The sequence below is a fragment of the Plasmodium fragile genome, assembly GCF_000956335.1.
Source record: "Plasmodium fragile strain nilgiri unplaced genomic scaffold supercont1.33, whole genome shotgun sequence".
NCBI lineage: Eukaryota > Apicomplexa > Aconoidasida > Haemosporida > Plasmodiidae > Plasmodium > Plasmodium fragile.
This window is the reverse complement of record NW_012192613.1, coordinates 30,337-47,996: the sequence shown is the minus strand read 5'-3', so window position 1 is coordinate 47,996 and position 17,660 is coordinate 30,337. Positions and strand designations below refer to the sequence as shown.

Sequence of the window (17,660 nt, the reverse complement as noted above, 5' to 3'; positions counted from 1 at the left end):
GGGAAGTTCCTTTATGCATTTTTTTTTCTCTTGCAAGGGAAAAAAAAAAAAAAAAAAAAAAATCAAGACATGCACGTAGGTGTACGTTGTATGCATAATCGAATTGGAGGGAAATTTAAGAGGTCCACTTTTATGCTGGGCGAGCTACATCGCTGTGGAGGCATGCTGAAGGAGGTCAATTCGGAATAGTCGCACCCGATAGTGCGGTGTGAGCTGCACAGCGGGGATAAGAAGCACTCGGGTGTGTAGTGCGCATGTATGTTGTGGCATCCCCTTTTTGTTTTGTGGCTGGCGAAAAGCAAGCGTGGTATCCTTGTAAGCAACCTTCACCCCAGCGCAGTTACACTCTCAAAATGGGTAATCAGTCCTCAAAATGTGCAGTCGCGAAAGCTTTCACGTGGAGTTACCCACCTCAGCGAACGAGCAAGTCGGACTCAGGGAGCTTGTTCTGAATCTGCGAAATGTCAATGTTCATGAGAATCACAAAGTCGCGGTACAGGTCCTTGTTCAGCCGCTTGGACAACACGTAAGCGAGGAGCAGCGGCTCGCGAAACAAATCCTTGCTCTTCTTGTACAAATCGAGTAGACGCAAGTAAATATATTTGGTGAAAAAAAATTTGTAGTGATGAAACACATGCCAATAGTACACAGCCGAAACACAATACGACCCAAGCTGCAAAACCAGAATGTCCTTCTCCATATAATTCTCGGAAAGGTCACAAAAATTGTCGCAAATATCTTTCATGAGGATATTCAAATTATTGTCCTTACACTCAGTAACCTTAAATTGATACTCAAAATTAAATTTAAAGGCTTTCCTTTTTTTCTTCAATCGTTTTTCATCAAAATTTGCATCATATTTAAAGAGATTCACTTGTTTACTCTGCTTCAAGTAGTTCACGACGCATTCGTCGTTATTCCCAACGCGATAATTATCCACATGATTTATATTAACGTGCATGTGTGCATTTTTTTTTTTTTCCTTTTCATTTTGATTTTTTATAAATAGCTTGTTCGACTGTTTAATATTTTTCATTTTGAATTCATCTTCATTTCTCATACTTAATTTGTCTAACGGATTTTTAAAAGTCAGGAAATGTTCATTTCCGAGCCATTCAAAATGATTTACCTTCATAAAATTAAAAAAGCTATTTTCCCATAAGTCGGAGGAATTGTAAAAGGGTTTAATGAAAAAAACAGGACATGCGTAACTTAATTTTCTGTTGCAACAGCAGCAGTGAATTTTGTTGTAGTCCAAATAATGTGTAAACATATTTGCGTAATTTTTTAAAATATTTTTAAAATTTGTTTCAAATGGATGAGATTCAAACTGGTCTCTTTTGGACAGAATTTTCTTCTCGATCTTTTGCACACAACGATCATAATAATTACTCGGTTTGTTTTTACTGATTTTGCAAATCATCTTCAAAAAATCGTAATTGCTAAAGTTCTCCTCCTTCTTTACAAACTCGTATATTTTCAGCATGTCTCTGTTGAGCAGCTTGTACATGACACTGTCGCTCATTTGCTCCGCCACCTTCTTCTTCGCTTTCCGCCCGTATTCGAAGTCGTAGTCGTCGTAATAGTCTTCGCACTCGTCCTCGCATGCCTCATCGTGCTCTTCGTCATCCTCTTCATCATCATCATCGTCGTCTTCCTCCTCGCCACTGTCTTGTTCCTCCTCTTCGTCGTATACTTCATAGCAGTCCTCTTCCTCCCCATGCACACACTTCTCTGCATTCGCGTCACTGAGCCCCTTCCCATCAGGTGAACAACTGCTGCTGTCACTTAGGACATATTTTTTTTTTTTGCTATCCCGCTTAACCTTCTTGCTGCTGTCCAGGGGCTTCCTCACATCGCCCTCCTCATTACCCTTCTTTTCCTCCGCACAGCCTTCGCTACCACTATCACTAACCTGTTGAGATAACCTTTTCAGATTTTTTTTTTTTGTTGTTCTCCTTTTTTTCTTCTTTCTCCTCACACCTTCTGCACCATCCTCATCATAGTAATTGTAGCACTCCCCCATGGAATTCTTCTCCTCAAATTGTTTGTGAATACTTGCGTACATTACCTTCAGGGACTGCTCGACGCTTTTCACATTCTCAGACGCCTTGAAATAATTGGCGTCATATTTTAAGCTAGGGGATAATAGAGACAGAGCCGTAAATTCAATGTACTGTCTGATCGATTTCTTCACACTTATGGAATTGAACTGAATCATATCATTACCCAAATTTTGCTCATTAAAAAGTTTTAAGTGTAAGGCATACTCATCAAGGTGGTTGAGCTTTTCATTGCCGCTTTCATACGATATGTGCGTCTCAGCCACGGAGTTCACATCGTCATCTACATAAAAACTGGAGTCGTCATAATTATCGTACGAGTTTTCCTCATTTGCATTTTCTTCATTCTTCGAAGCGGCGCTCTTGTTTCTCATGTTGAGTGCCGACAGGGCTTGCTTCCTCCTGTCTCGCTGATTCTTCGCTTCGTCGTAGCTCCTGTCGTTCTGTATATCATCATATACCTCACTAGATGAGCCAGAACTCTCGTCGCGTTCATCCTCCTCCGAGCTGTCATCCTTGTGCAGGATATTTATACTTTTGTTTCTTCCCCAGTTTGGGGCTTCCCCCTTTCGCGACTTCTCAGCGGGGCGCCGTGCACTGTGAAAATCCTCGTCTTCGTCTTGTTCTTCGTCAATTTCATCCTCGTCGTCAGCGTCCTGCATCCCCCTTTGTGAGCATATGCTGAACACCCTCCCTTTCTGCTTCCTCTCCTTGAGACCACTCTCATCCAGCTCATTGCCACCCCTGCGGCTGCTGGAAGTTCCTATGCCCCTCTGTGACATCTTCTCCCCCTTTGCACCCGACCCTCCATCATCCGAGGTGCTGAACTCGCAGCTGTGTTTACTCTCATCCGAGCTATCGATTACTTTACTCCGTTCATATTTCCCCCTCGTACCAATTATCGAGGGGTGTACATTAAGTGTATTGTCCCCAACTGTGGACAAGGAGGACAATTTCGTCTTTGTGTAAGAGGCAAACCGATCAGAATCTTCATTTTGTTCTTGTGCGCAGCTTGCATCGCTTATGTTACATGCTTGGTCTATTCCGTGTTCCTCCTCGTAGCTACTGTCAGTGATTACTTCCTTTTTCAGGCGACTCCTCCGTCTTACTGCCACCTCCCCCGCCTGGGAATGCTCGTTCAATTTATTTACGTCTTTTATGTTCAATCCTTTGGACAAGACAAGTAATTTATTTTTCCTGAAATTTTTCGCGTCCTTTTTGTGAAGTGCTTTTTTCCCTTCCACGTTTTTTTCCTTCCCCGTGGAGGCATTTAATGCATCCATATTGTCTTCATTGTGCTCGCTGTAAAAGCGCTTCAATTTGACACGATTCGTCGTCATGCTTTAACTAGCCAAGAATAAACGTTCGTGATGATAATATATATATGTGTGGTGTCTCGGTTTAACTTCGTTTTCTTTGCCCTCCTCGATAGTCCTATGTGTGAATTTTAAATAGTAAACGTTTCGGCCGCGTTTAAATGGCGAGGAAAATGCTCGTGGAACAGTTAAAAGGAGCATACAAACATAATTAAAAAAATATATTTTTATCAAACAAAGAATACCTAGACGCAAGGAAAAAAAAAAAAAAAAAAAAAGTAAAATAATAGCAAGCCTGACTCTTCACCCACAAATGGCACAATTTTTGCCACGTGCACATTTTTAAAAGAGGGGTCAGCATTTGGGTGCGCAGGAGAGCTGTCTGAATAATTGCAACACGAGATTTGTGAAACGATAAAGAGCTAAAAAGGGGTGCAGTGACTTGGGACAGTTGTATGCACTCGAACGCTTTTTTGCATACGGCCGTGTAAAAAAACACAGCTGTTTTTGGTACGACCCATATGGCATACTCACGTGTACATACGCGTGCATACACACAATCCCTTGTGTACATACTTGTCCCTTCCCCCGTGTAACGATCTGGCAAGTACACTAAAAAGGGTTAGAGTGCGTGTCCACTGAGAACAACACTGCAACAGTTCTGGTTAGAAGTGATGCCACAAGTGGAATCGCAATCGCCAGCAGCTTTCGCGCATCGGGAAATTTATAACTGCACCACTGCAGTAATGTTAATTTATATATATGCGTCGTTAAGTGTTTTTAAGAAAAATCAGCGCGGGTAAGAGGGCAAGGTGCGCTTCATGTGACACTTCTTCGTAGATGTTATTTTGATGTGCGCACTGGTCGCTCAGTTTTGCTTCATTCTGCTGATCGGTATTGTAACTGCCAAACTAACTTGCGTTACTGACTTGACTTCACTTCAGGTCCCCACCCCTCCCGTCGTTAGCGTTCCTTGCCCCGTTGCATTTTAAAGGAAAAAGGCGGAAGTGCACTTCGTTTCAATTTGGCACCGAAAACTCGCTGATCCATTGCTGCACCCGAACTTATGCCCAATGCTTCAGAATCATTTCGGTTCCCCATTTGAGCAGGGGCGAACTGGATGTGGTGATCATACGTGGTTAGCCCATGCGTCGGTTGTATCTGGTTAAATGTGCTTGTGCTTGGGCTTACGCGCGAAGAAGCATACGGGGTGAAAGGGTGTAAAGAGGGCACCTGCACGTGCATGTACATGGGCGTAAAACATGTGTATGCACGTATTTATACATGTACGAGAACGTTCCAGAAACCTGACGGTGATCAGACCGATTTGTACACCAAAATGGCCAACTTTGAAATTTTGTGCTCAAAGTAGAGCATGCAGTTAAACTGGTAGTTTATAGAAAAGGCAAAATTCTTCCCGACGATACACTGCCAGGATCCAATGTTCTGTTTTTTTAAACTGTCTTCCATGTGCAGATAATTGGTGTGGTCATCTGAGTTTTCTTTATTTAACAACTCGTCATTTTCACACTTGTTTTTTATGTGGCTAGCTATGTCCTTCTCTAGCTTGTTTTCCCGAATTGCCTTCAAGCAGATCCTGCACACCTTTTCACAGTTCTCGCTGGTCATGCAAATCCCCTTTATGTCAAACTTGGAAGAGTATTTCTTCACCTCGGCTACTTCCATTTTGGGCTGCGATGGAGCGGTGGAGCAGTGGAGTAGCGGAGCGGTAGGGGGATGGAGCAGCAATGGGGGGACGGAGGGTAGCAGACACAGCAGCGGTGGAACAGACGAATTGGGAAATTTTGTATTGTCGGAAAAACGGCAGTGAATTATTGGCAAAAGTGCAGCCTAACCGAACAGGGCAGAGAATGATTCCCACAAGAGGAAGGGAAACAAAAGTTAATACAAAAGAATACGTAGGGGAACGAACGAGGAAGCTCTGTCAATATTGAAGAATGACGCAGAAAAAAAACGTCCCTACACACGTGTTGCGCATAAAGGAGAGCCTCTGCACAGTTCCAATGATTGAACCATTTAAAAGAGGGAAAGAAAATGAATTCGTAAAAGTGCGCACAAATGTGCAAATAAAATTTGCCAATAAATGAACGGAGATGTTATCGCTGTGTGGCGAAAAGCAAGCTCAGCTTAATCATGTCTCCACTTTAAAAAAAAAAAAAAAAAAAAGCAAAAACTTAAAAGAGTAGACATCGAAAAAAGGATAGAAAAAGAAATAAATAAAAAATGGACAAAGACTTACACATGTAGCTGATAGTACCATATTAATATTATCTCAAATGTACGGAAAAGGGGAAACTTCCTAGCGCCGTGCACTTTATCACGCTGGGATATGTTGTCCCCACTTTAGTAAAAAGGGAACCTAAGCCAACGGAAGGGTGGACACCCGTTACACACAAAAATCCCCACGCGTAATGGCATACACAGCATCCATCTTGCCTTTACATTGTGCAGCTCGGAAACGGTACAAAAATTGAGGCAAAGGAATGGGGAAGGATAATGTACACCACCTTCTCTACAAAGGGAGATCTACGCATATACCCCCTCAAAAGGGAACTCCCCAAAACGGTATCCTACAATATTAATAAGAACGAGCTTTTATTGCAGAGAAGAGCAATATACACACCGCGCACTCATTCATCCAATGAATACCTCCTTAAGGTGGCGAATCCTGTCCTCCAGCGGAACATAATTTGGCACCTTACTTTTTCTCGCCAGTGCCCACAACTGTAACAAATGCACAAATGGAACACCCTTATTTTGGAAGGTTAAAAGGACACGAACTTTTAATAAAATTTCATTCCTTCGCATATTCGTACCTTCTGCTACAAGTCCTATCAGTGAGTCGAAATTTTCTGAAAAGAAATCTTCAAAACATTGTACGCTACTTTTATTTCCCTCCCACCAATTACATAAATAGGTGGATACCTTTTTTAGCTTTTCGTTATTTTTGTCGCACGGATGAGCTAAGTGGTCATATGAAATTGCCTCCATAATGTACCTCCCTAGCTCTTCATAATTGTGCACATCATCCTTAAACACACTAATGCATAAACGTAAAAATTCAGTGCATGCCTGTGTTAGCACCTTTTTCTCAATTAAAAATTGTTCAGCTTCTCGAACATATGTTGCGGCTTCCTGTGTTAGCAAGTACTTTTTGTTCATCCATTTCAGCTTCTTTATGTCAAACACAAGTGCAGATTTATTTAACGCGCGTAGGTCGAAGGTGCTGATCAGCTCGTCCAACGTGTAGAACTCTCTGCAGGGAAGCGACAGGTGGATGGCGCACACGCGGTATAAAAATGACCTACAGTGCCCTGCCGCATACGCAGCTTCGCATGTGCACACATATATGCACCCTTTCTCAATCGTACGCACGCGCTATCTACCCCTCCTGTTCAGATACTCACCTCTTCGAAATGCTGCCCCATCCAAGGGTCCCCATGTAGTTAATTACACACTCGGGCTTAAACCCCTCCTCCCTGGCGTGAACAAGGAAAAATATATATATTTTTTTTTTAATTCGTGTGAAAGTGGCTAGCCGGTACGAAACAGAGCACGCAAAGCACGTACAAATGTGCATGCAGCACGTGCATGTACCTCAAGTTCCGCACTAGGTACTCATTATTGCGCTTGCTAATTTTCTTCTTCTGCACGGTCGTTATGACAGGGACGTGAGCGTAGAGGGGGATGCGCGCACCCAAAGCCTCCAGCACCAAAATTTGCCTACGGGGTGATAAAATGCATTTGCATGCGGTGATTTTTTTTCACGGTGCCTCATAAACCTTGAGGTAGCGCCAGCGATGCGCTAACATCAGCGCGAAGTGGCATGAAAACGGCATAAACGGTTACACGCTTGGGGTGTGAGGTGGAATTCGTTCTAACCCTGCCGTTAGCTGCAAACCACCCCCTTTGTATAGTCCTAATTTTCTGCATGCGCGCTGCTTCTTACTTGAATGTGTTTGAAATATGCTCCACCCCACGTATCACGTGGGATATCCGCATCAGGTGATCATCCACGGACACTGAAAAGTTATACGTAGGGGAGGAGTCACTTCTAAGAATAATAAAATCCTCATTCACCGAATCAACAATTTCATTTTTTAGCATATCATCTAGTGTAATGTTTCTACCCATGGGTGATCTGAACCGTATAGTGTATGGCTTCTTGTGCGATAAATGTTGCTTAACGATCTCATCGGTCAAGTCCCTGCATGTGCGGTCATACGTGTATTTCGTCCTTGCCAGCATGGTCTGTAGAGGAGGGTGGCAGGGAAGGTGTGCCATTTGTGCGCTCACGTGGTCGTGCTGCAAAGTGATCGTTCTGCCACACTAATGTGCGTTGCGAATGTGCTTCTTCTCATGGTGGTCACTTGGCGAATGTGCAGCACCATCATCACTGCACCCGTGGTCGTACCTTCTCTTTCTTTGCCGATAACTCATCCTTCGTGCAGAAGCAGAAGTAGGCCTTTCCCTCTTTTACAAACTCATGGGCTATTGCTCTGAAAGGGGAAATTTATATGCGCAACAGGGTGGTGTGACGACAATGATACTTTTATGCTTAAAGGGAACAGCACACACTTTTGTATAATAACACATTTGGGTTATCTACTTATAAGGGTGACGATAAGACTGCCATTTTTTTTTTTTTTTTTTTTCGGTGCGTACTTGTAAAGCTCAATTTTTTCGGACTGCTTGTATGGTCCGTATGGCCCTCCCACGTCTGGACCTTCATCCCAGTTTAGGTTCAGCCACCTGTCGATTGTGTACCAGGGGAACAACAATGATGTGGTGGGGTCAGACAAATGTGACGTTGCGTAGAGCAGTAACAGGTATGGGGATTCTCTTCTTACGCGCATTTTCTGTTTGTGCCCCCCATAGGGACACACCCACATGCAGATAAACACACATATAAATATGCACGCTCTTGCCGCAATTCGTTTTAGGGGAACGGTGGGAACCTTTATCACAGGAGGGTGCCACTCGAGGACGTCCCCATTTATAATGATACCTTAAATCTTTAACAATTTCGTGAAATGAATCCTGCGCATTTCTTTCCACGTCTGTGTCTTCCAAGCGAAGGATGAGAGACCCCTTCAACTGTTTAGCCAAAATGTAATTATACAAAAAGGTCCTACACCCCCCTACATGTAAAAATCCGGTTGGACTTGGCGCAAACCTCAACCTTGGTTCGACACAGGGGGGGTGGCCCTTTTCCCCCTTGAGAATATTTTTCCTCTCTCTCCACTTGTTCTCACATTTGGAAAATCCACTCTTCTCTTTTGTTATGACAAAGCAGCGTTTTTTCTTTCCCCCTTTATGGGGTGATACAATTTCGTTGCCATTTATATTCGCTATGAACAAAAACTGAATGGAGGCACTATATTGTACCATCCCATTTGTACATGTCACAATGAGGTTCAGGAGAACAAAGGCATATTTCATGTTTTAGCGGGACGTACGTTCCGTGTTAGTAAGCTGTCACATAATTGTTTGGCCGCACGTTCAGGAAAAAAAAAAAAAAAAAAAAAAAAAAAAATCGGGGTGCCAACCTGCGTTGTACCAAAGTTGTGTACCGTTCCTTGTTCAGCTCACCAACTCTTTAACAGAACTGGTTAGCACACGCGGGCTAAGAATGAAACAAAGGACGATCTCAGTTGGAACTTTGCAGAGGGACTGCTTCCCAATTCACGCTTCCAATCATATCAACCTTCTACCCATTTTTACCAAAAGAAAAAGGAAAGCGCTTTTTAATTGCGCACACGAAATAACCCTAAAATTTTACCAACTCTGATTTCGCCTTTCTGAGCGTAGGCAAAACAGATCGGGGAGGAAGGCATAAACAAGGCACGGTTTGATACATGGCACAGTTATATATATAACATGCCGCAGAGCGGTGGATGTATTGAGCTAGTCTGCACAGCGTTGAGCATACAGGTGAGCAAAGTCCGTCCTACCACTACCAACATTGCAGTATCATTTAAAGTGCATCATTTTTTTTCCCACCTATTTAGTGGCATTTTACGCGTCTTAACTAACCCTTCGTTGGAACTGACATGTGCACTGCCTATTTTTGTCCTCCCATATGGCCGTATATAATACGTGCTCCTTTGCACACATTCAGCCTGGTAGATATATAGGCACATAAAATTTCCCAAGTTGCTCATATGATTACACACACTTTATAATCTCCAGCTTGTTTGTAGCGCGTTTTTAATTTAAGTTACGTACATATACACACGTAAATGCATATATACACATACATATGTAAATATATATACATATACACATATATACACATATATGTACACTCTTTGAGCAGAACTCGTTGGTCTTTGGTTTTGTTTAATATTATTGTATCTATTCCAAGTGGAAAAATAAAATAACATCGAAACAGCCAAAATTATTCAATTTGGGTCAATTTTTTTTTTTTTTTTTTTTTTTTTTTTTCACTTTTGTTACAACATATAAAATTACCTTAATTCCGATATTTTATCCATTTGTACACACATATTAAATGTAGCAAAGAAGAAAAACTTTAAGTAAATAAATATGGGCATGTAGCATACACCTGGGTATATGCGTACTTACGTACATGCATGCGCACATGACATGTATATAATATATAATGGATTGTACATACATGCTGTACGCCGCAAAGGGGTATGTATCCCCCCCCCCCAGCTGGGCTCTGTTTGTTCTTTGTTTATTTCTTGGCTGGATTTTTGGCTGACACGGCACCAGGTTCTTTCTTTTCTACAGCTTTGATGATACCGACGGCAATGGTCTGTCTCATATCTCGAATAGCAAATCTTCCTAAGGGTGGATACTCAGTGAAGGTTTCAACAACCATAGGTTTCTTTGGCTCGAGACTTACCAAAGCTGAATCACCAGATTTAATCGATTTGGGATTCTCTTCAACAACCTTACCAGAACGCTTGTCAATCTTGGAGTCAATGTTCAAGAATTTGCAGGAAATGTGAGCAGTGTGACAATCGAGGACAGGGCTGTATCCGTTCTTGATTTCTCCAGGATGGTTCAAAATAATGACCTGAGCAGTAAACTTGGAGCATCCCTTGGCTGGCTCATTCTTGGTATCGGAAGCGACATATCCTCTCTTGATTTCCTTAACAGAAACGTTCTTCACGTTAAATCCGATATTGTCACCAGGTCTGGCTTCTTCCAAAACTTCCTTGTGCATTTCAACAGACTTACACTCCGAAACGACAGCGGATGGTGCGAAATTGAGGACCATACCGGCCTTCAATATACCAGTTTCAACTCTTCCGACAGGTACAGTACCGATACCACCGATTTTGTAAACACCTTGGAGTGGAATTCTTAAAGGCTTGTCATATGGTCTCTTGGGTGGCTCCATAGTATCAAGGGCTTCAATTAAAGTTCTTCCCTTATACCATGGGGTTTTCTCGGACTTTTCAATCAGGTTATCACCTTCAAAACCAGAAATGGGAATAAAGTCAACCTTGTCCGCTTGGTATCCAACTTTTTTCAAGTAATCTCTAACTTCCTTTTTAATTTCTTCGTATCTATCTTCGGAGTACTTAACAGTGTCCATCTTGTTAACACCAACAACGATTTGTTTCACACCAAGGGTAAAGGCTAACAAGGCATGCTCTTTGGTTTGACCTTCCTTAGAAAAAGCACCCTCAAAACCACCTACTTCGGCTGGAACAACCAACAGAGCTACGTCAGCTTGCGAAGTACCGGTAATCATATTTTTAATAAAATCCTTGTGGCCTGGCGCATCAATGACGGTGAAGAAATACCTTGGGGTTTCGAACTTCCATAGAGCAATATCAATGGTGATACCTCTTTCTCTTTCAGCCTTAAGCTTATCCAGAACCCATGCGTACTTAAAACTTCCCTTTCCCATTTCGGCTGATTCCTTTTCAAACTTTTCTATGGTTCTCCTATCAATACCTCCCAGTTTGTAAATAATGTGACCCGTGGTCGTGGACTTTCCACTATCGACATGGCCGATAACCACCAAGTTGATATGCGTTTTTTCCTTTCCCATTTTTAATAAGCTTTAATTTTTTTTGAAGGGCAATCTGTAAACAATTCGTATTGTACGAGCGCGGATTGCGGCAACTTGCGCGATGTGATAATATGTAAATATATATAATTATTTATATATATCACGTTATTGGGGGGATTTAAAAAACCTTAAAATGTTGTTAAAGTAAAGAAAAAAAAAAACCACGTTACTTTTTTGCGTTTAAATGTAGTTTACAATTTCGCAAAAAGCTTATTCGACATGATATGTAAGGAGAGAAGTTAAAAAAAAGAAATAAGGGGAAATAAAAAAAAAAAAATAATAAAAATACTTTTATGATATTTTTTTTGTAATGCAGTTTAAGAAATAAAAAAAAAATGAACAAGTCAGGTAAACCGTGATTATTTAAAAAAACTAAAAAATTTGCGGCGCATATATAGTAGAGGCCACATACGCATTTAAGTGCTCTTGTTTTTTTTTTCTTAATGGTTTCTCTTTCACGGTAGTATATAAATATATATATATTATATATATTGCATTATGTTCTTATTGGCAATAATGAAATACGTCCATCGCCCATATGAGTAGCCACCGGCGTACGGATTTGCAATCTCGTACACTCGGTTACCTGTATCAATTTTGGCGTATCGTGCTTGTACAGTGGATACAAAATTCACTAGTGTCAGGAGGGGTGGTACAGGCGAAGAAAAGTATTGCCCTATATAATTTGCTGATACGGGTATTTTTATATATATGTTCCATGCGCGGCATGATTTAAAATTTTAGCGCTGGACTGACGGAGCGTTAAGGTCAGAATCTTCTATCTATATAAACCTCATGCTTTAAAATTGAGTGCTCTTTACCGCTTTTTGTAACGTAGCAATTTTTTTGCGTCATTCTTTACTTTCATGTATAACTGTATGCCGGGTTGGTATTATAATATAACGCTTGCCCATACCTCATATAAAACTGCGCATATGTTTACAAAGTACCATTCTGTAAACACCCCACATTCACAATTTCGCACATAGAGGTTTTGGATTATGCCCATGCGGATGTAGGCATGTAGTATGATGTTCCGTTTTACTCCATATTTATTTGATTTTTTTTTTTCTTAATTTTATATAGCATCGACATTATGAGAAGTACGTGTAATCTGGTATACGGAATTTTCGCAATCGTCCTTTATTTCTCGCCCACAAAATTGTTATACGTATTTTTTTTTACCCTTGTACATATATTAAATCGTGACCCAAAGAAAAAAAAAAACAAAAAGCACGAATATACAAACGAGCACAGGAATTAACACAAGATTTTATAAACCATATAAGAAAACATATAGCATTTTTCACGCTTCACTTTTTTCTTCATTTGAAATAGAAACCACCGCTAAACAAGTTTTACAAACTTTCGCAAAGCGTTAAACATAAAAAAAAGTATATATATTATAATAACATATATCCGTGCTTACCTTTATTTTCACATAAAGCTTATTAAAAAATGGGAAAGGAAAAAACGCATATCAACTTGGTGGTTATGGGCCATGTCGATAGTGGAAAGTCCACGACCACGGGTCACATTATTTACAAACTGGGAGGTATTGATAGGAGAACCATAGAAAAGTTTGAAAAGGAATCAGCCGAAATGGGAAAGGGAAGTTTTAAGTACGCATGGGTTCTGGATAAGCTTAAGGCTGAAAGAGAAAGAGGTATCACCATTGATATTGCTCTATGGAAGTTCGAAACCCCAAGGTATTTCTTCACCGTCATTGATGCGCCAGGCCACAAGGATTTTATTAAAAATATGATTACCGGTACTTCGCAAGCTGACGTAGCTCTGTTGGTTGTTCCAGCCGAAGTAGGTGGTTTTGAGGGTGCTTTTTCTAAGGAAGGTCAAACCAAAGAGCATGCCTTGTTAGCCTTTACCCTTGGTGTGAAACAAATCGTTGTTGGTGTTAACAAGATGGACACTGTTAAGTACTCCGAAGATAGATACGAAGAAATTAAAAAGGAAGTTAGAGATTACTTGAAAAAAGTTGGATACCAAGCGGACAAGGTTGACTTTATTCCCATTTCTGGTTTTGAAGGTGATAACCTGATTGAAAAGTCCGAGAAAACCCCATGGTATAAGGGAAGAACTTTAATTGAAGCCCTTGATACTATGGAGCCACCCAAGAGACCATATGACAAGCCTTTAAGAATTCCACTCCAAGGTGTTTACAAAATCGGTGGTATCGGTACTGTACCTGTCGGAAGAGTTGAAACTGGTATATTGAAGGCCGGTATGGTCCTCAATTTCGCACCATCCGCTGTCGTTTCGGAGTGTAAGTCTGTTGAAATGCACAAGGAAGTTTTGGAAGAAGCCAGACCTGGTGACAATATCGGATTTAACGTGAAGAACGTTTCTGTTAAGGAAATCAAGAGAGGATATGTCGCTTCCGATACCAAGAATGAGCCAGCCAAGGGATGCTCCAAGTTTACTGCTCAGGTCATTATTTTGAACCATCCTGGAGAAATCAAGAACGGATACAGCCCTGTCCTCGATTGTCACACTGCTCACATTTCCTGCAAATTCTTGAACATTGACTCCAAGATTGACAAGCGTTCTGGTAAGGTTGTTGAAGAGAATCCCAAATCGATTAAATCTGGTGATTCAGCTTTGGTAAGTCTCGAGCCAAAGAAACCTATGGTTGTTGAAACCTTCACTGAGTATCCACCCTTAGGAAGATTTGCTATTCGAGATATGAGACAGACCATTGCCGTCGGTATCATCAAAGCTGTAGAAAAGAAAGAACCTGGTGCCGTGTCAGCCAAAAATCCAGCCAAGAAATAAACAAAGAACAAACAGAGCCCAGCTGGGGGACACATACGCATAAGCTTTCTTTGTTTTTCGGATTATGCACATTACAATAGGATACTTCCATACAATTGCATGTTACATATTGTGTATCATTCATGTTACCTGTTATATAGCACTCATATATATATATTACGCCTCACATAAAATTTTTTCTTCCTTTTTTCGGTTTTCTCCTACGATAAATTGTACATACTGCGTAAAATTGTATAGCCCCTCATTGTTGTGAGAAGCATTTTTAGAATAGTACACGCGTATATCTTACACATACATCATCATGTTCACATAATGAATAAATAATAATAACTACTGTAAAAGAACGCGAGTAAAAACTTGTAAATGAAATGTTATTTTTATGAACAGTTCAGCAATTTTTTAGCAAATTGACGCACGCTACGTTTTCGCTAGCCACAAGCGTCTTTAAAAATAAGGCAAAAACTCCTTGCTGTACTTGCTCAGTGTCGCGAACGATGAGTTCATAGGGTATGAAACATAACTTCGTATTTGCCTGTTTCATTATGCTCATTTGCACAGACAGTTGATATGTTTGTACATGTCTGCACATCATTACTCAACTGTACACGATGTGGTTTCCCGTCGGTCCACGTTCACCCGGTGTTCAAATAAGTTTTCCTTTTGTTTTTTTTTTTTTTTTTTTTTTTTTTTTCTTTTTTTTTTTTTTTTTTTTTTTTTGAAAAAAAAATATTGCCTGAAAAAAAAAAAAAAAAAAAAAAAAAAAAATGTGGGAATACATGTGGCTTGCTGTTATTTTTGCATTTTGGCCATCCGCACATGGCTATATATCAGCTGCTTATAAAAAGCGTGTAATTTTCTGGTCAAATGTATTTGTTTCCCCTTATTTATTGTAATGGCAAGGTGAGTAAGATGTTTTAAGAAGCACAGCATTTGTGATTTTTACTTAAAAAAAAAAACAATGGAAAAATACCATGGATTAGAAAAAATTGGAGAAGGTACATATGGTGTAGTTTACAAGGCACAAAATAATTACGGAGAAACATTCGCTTTGAAGAAAATAAGACTGGAAAAAGAGGATGAAGGCATTCCGTCAACCGGTTAGCACAGTTATGAGCAATGAGCCTAACCCCTCCCCATTGGAGTTGTTTAAAATGGGGCGCGTGCACAAGTGCGCGAGTGAGAAAGCCTATGTGCACATGCAAATGTACGCGCGTGCACACAATTTCAAAAAAACTGTCCGCAAGTTGCACACAGTTTCCCATCTGAGGCAGTCCTCCTTCATGCAACACGCATCTATATACATGTGTGCACACATATAGCAACAGCCTGCTCGCTTCTTCACACAATTACACACATACGTAAGCGCCCCGACTTATTACCACCATCCAGCGATTAGAGAAATTAGCATTCTAAAAGAGTTAAAACATTCAAATATAGTAAAGTTGTATGATGTCATACACACAAAAAAAAGACTAATACTGGTTTTTGAGCATCTCGATCAAGACCTCAAAAAACTTCTAGACGTATGCGATGGTAACAAATGATAAAAAAAAAAAAATTTTATAGAAACGTTCCGTCTTCTCCAAATTTGTTATATTCGCTATGCACACGTAGACTTGCACCTCTGAATGTTACTATGTGCATGTGAAGCTACCATGAAGGACCTCCTTAACAATGGTCCAATTTTTTTTGCAGGAGGACTCGAGTCAGTAACGGCCAAATCATTTCTACTCCAGTTGCTCAGTGGAATAGCCTATTGCCATGAACACAGAGTGCTGCACCGTGACTTGAAGCCGCAGAATTTGCTTATAAATCGGGAAGGAGAATTAAAAATCGCAGATTTTGGACTCGCCAGGTAGATTCTACGTAGACCGATCCGTCTTCTTTGCCTACGTGTACGTATAGGTTCTACTGCGTAGAAGTGCTGCTCATTCCTGTGTCTATTCCTATGCGCCATCACGCATACACTTCGTTGCTTCCCGGGTTTAACTGCCTCCCCCTCCCAGGGCCTTTGGAATCCCCGTACGGAAGTACACCCACGAAGTCGTCACGTTGTGGTATAGAGCACCGGACATTCTAATGGGCTCGAAGAAATACTCCACCCCAATTGACATGTGGAGCGTGGGTTGCATATTTGCAGAAATGGTTAATGGGAGGCCCCTCTTCCCAGGGGTGTCAGAAACCGATCAGCTCATGAGGATATTCAAAATTCTGGGAACCCCCAATTCGCAGAATTGGCCGAATGTTACTGAGCTTCCCAAGTACGACCCAGATTTTATGGTCTACGAACCCTTGCCCTGGGAGACATTTGTAATGCAAAAATATTGGTGCCACGAGCATGAATCAGCACTTTGTGCATGTAACCCTATCATTGCCCATTGGACCCACCTAATTCACCGCCTCATTCGTGCGCACTTCATTCAAACGTGCTACGTTCTCGGTGTATCCCGTGCCTGCCGCACGTTACTACTCGCACAACACATAAGCAACACCCTTTTGCGCGTTTCCCGTTTTTAGCTAAAAGGATTAGACGACACGGGGATAGATTTGCTTTCCAAGATGCTGAGACTCGACCCGAATCAGAGGATCACCGCAAAAGAGGCCCTTGAGCATGCGTACTTCAAGGAGAGTAATTAAAAGGCACCCTACGCAACGGTTGCGTTTTCCGTGTGTTCGCAGCGCACAGGGCCATTCTTCGAATATATTTGTTAGCCGCTGTAGTGTGCGTTTCCCCGGTGCGCACGCGCAGTATACACTTACACAAACAGGTCCACACAAATACTTATATAAACCCTCTCGTTATTCTGAGAGTGGCCCCCTTTTTTTTTTTCTGTCTATCCCAACCTCACTGCATATGTGTATATGTACCCCGCATGCATGCCCAAAATGCTATGCATGTGCTATCTTTCCAATTCGATGTTGTTACAGTCCTATTATGATGTGCATGAATTTTCAAGAGTGGGGACCCCACATTCCATCGTATATTTGCATGAACCCTATACCCCTAATAACTGTCATCAATGGCTCCCCCGCCTGTGTATGTAATATTCGTCTCTCCTGAATTAATCAGAGCGCGCATGAGATTTGCTCTGTTTATGTGTGCACCTGGCTGTACATCCGATCGGTCATGTTAACACGTACAAAGGCCATGCACCACATGACGAGCTCCACCTACCTCCGCTGTGTTAACTTGTGGTTCGCCTGCTACAGAAGGATGCTTACAATGTCGCGCAACCCTCCCCCACCCACCCTATGGTAGCAATACGCAAGAAGAACTGAACTGGGAAGGATTGCTGAAAACAAGAACGTAGAAACCTCTTCTTACACTTGCATATGATTAGTGCAAATGGAGAGTACCCAGGTATGTCAATCTGCGTAGATTACACATGTGGAGTAATAATACAAGCTAGAGCT

At 41.3% G+C, this 17,660-nt stretch overlaps 6 protein-coding genes across 6 annotated transcripts; 2 read left to right on the top strand and 4 right to left on the bottom strand.

Annotated features, from left to right (window-relative positions):
• Window positions 1-412: 412 nt before the first annotated feature.
• On the bottom strand, window positions 413-3,403 carry AK88_03056 (uncharacterized protein; the record flags this gene model as incomplete). The annotated part of the gene is made up of 1 exon (XM_012480679.1): window positions 413-3,403. The coding sequence occupies one exon, from the start codon at window positions 3,401-3,403 to the stop codon at window positions 413-415; it is 2,991 nt and encodes a 996-aa protein (XP_012336102.1).
• A 1,293-nt stretch (window positions 3,404-4,696) lies between these two features.
• On the bottom strand, window positions 4,697-5,065 carry AK88_03055 (uncharacterized protein; the record flags this gene model as incomplete). The annotated part of the gene is made up of 1 exon (XM_012480678.1): window positions 4,697-5,065. The coding sequence occupies one exon, from the start codon at window positions 5,063-5,065 to the stop codon at window positions 4,697-4,699; it is 369 nt and encodes a 122-aa protein (XP_012336101.1).
• A 969-nt stretch (window positions 5,066-6,034) lies between these two features.
• Window positions 6,035-8,842, bottom strand: AK88_03054 (glutamate-tRNA ligase; the record flags this gene model as incomplete). The annotated part of the gene is made up of 7 exons (XM_012480677.1): window positions 6,035-6,656; window positions 6,808-6,879; window positions 6,998-7,123; window positions 7,350-7,651; window positions 7,815-7,899; window positions 8,066-8,152; window positions 8,409-8,842. The coding sequence occupies 7 exons, from the start codon at window positions 8,840-8,842 to the stop codon at window positions 6,035-6,037; spliced, it is 1,728 nt and encodes a 575-aa protein (XP_012336100.1).
• Window positions 8,843-10,103: 1,261 nt separating this feature from the next.
• AK88_03053 (elongation factor 1-alpha) lies at window positions 10,104-11,435 on the bottom strand (the record flags this gene model as incomplete). Its single annotated transcript, XM_012480676.1, has 1 exon — window positions 10,104-11,435. The coding sequence occupies one exon, from the start codon at window positions 11,433-11,435 to the stop codon at window positions 10,104-10,106; it is 1,332 nt and encodes a 443-aa protein (XP_012336099.1).
• Window positions 11,436-12,914: 1,479 nt separating this feature from the next.
• On the top strand, window positions 12,915-14,246 carry AK88_03052 (elongation factor 1-alpha; the record flags this gene model as incomplete). Its single annotated transcript, XM_012480675.1, has 1 exon — window positions 12,915-14,246. The coding sequence occupies one exon, from the start codon at window positions 12,915-12,917 to the stop codon at window positions 14,244-14,246; it is 1,332 nt and encodes a 443-aa protein (XP_012336098.1).
• Window positions 14,247-15,204: 958 nt separating this feature from the next.
• On the top strand, window positions 15,205-16,883 carry AK88_03051 (CMGC/CDK protein kinase; the record flags this gene model as incomplete). The annotated part of the gene is made up of 5 exons (XM_012480674.1): window positions 15,205-15,343; window positions 15,636-15,779; window positions 15,942-16,101; window positions 16,253-16,556; window positions 16,764-16,883. The coding sequence occupies 5 exons, from the start codon at window positions 15,205-15,207 to the stop codon at window positions 16,881-16,883; spliced, it is 867 nt and encodes a 288-aa protein (XP_012336097.1).
• Between the last annotated feature and the right edge of the window lie 777 nt (window positions 16,884-17,660).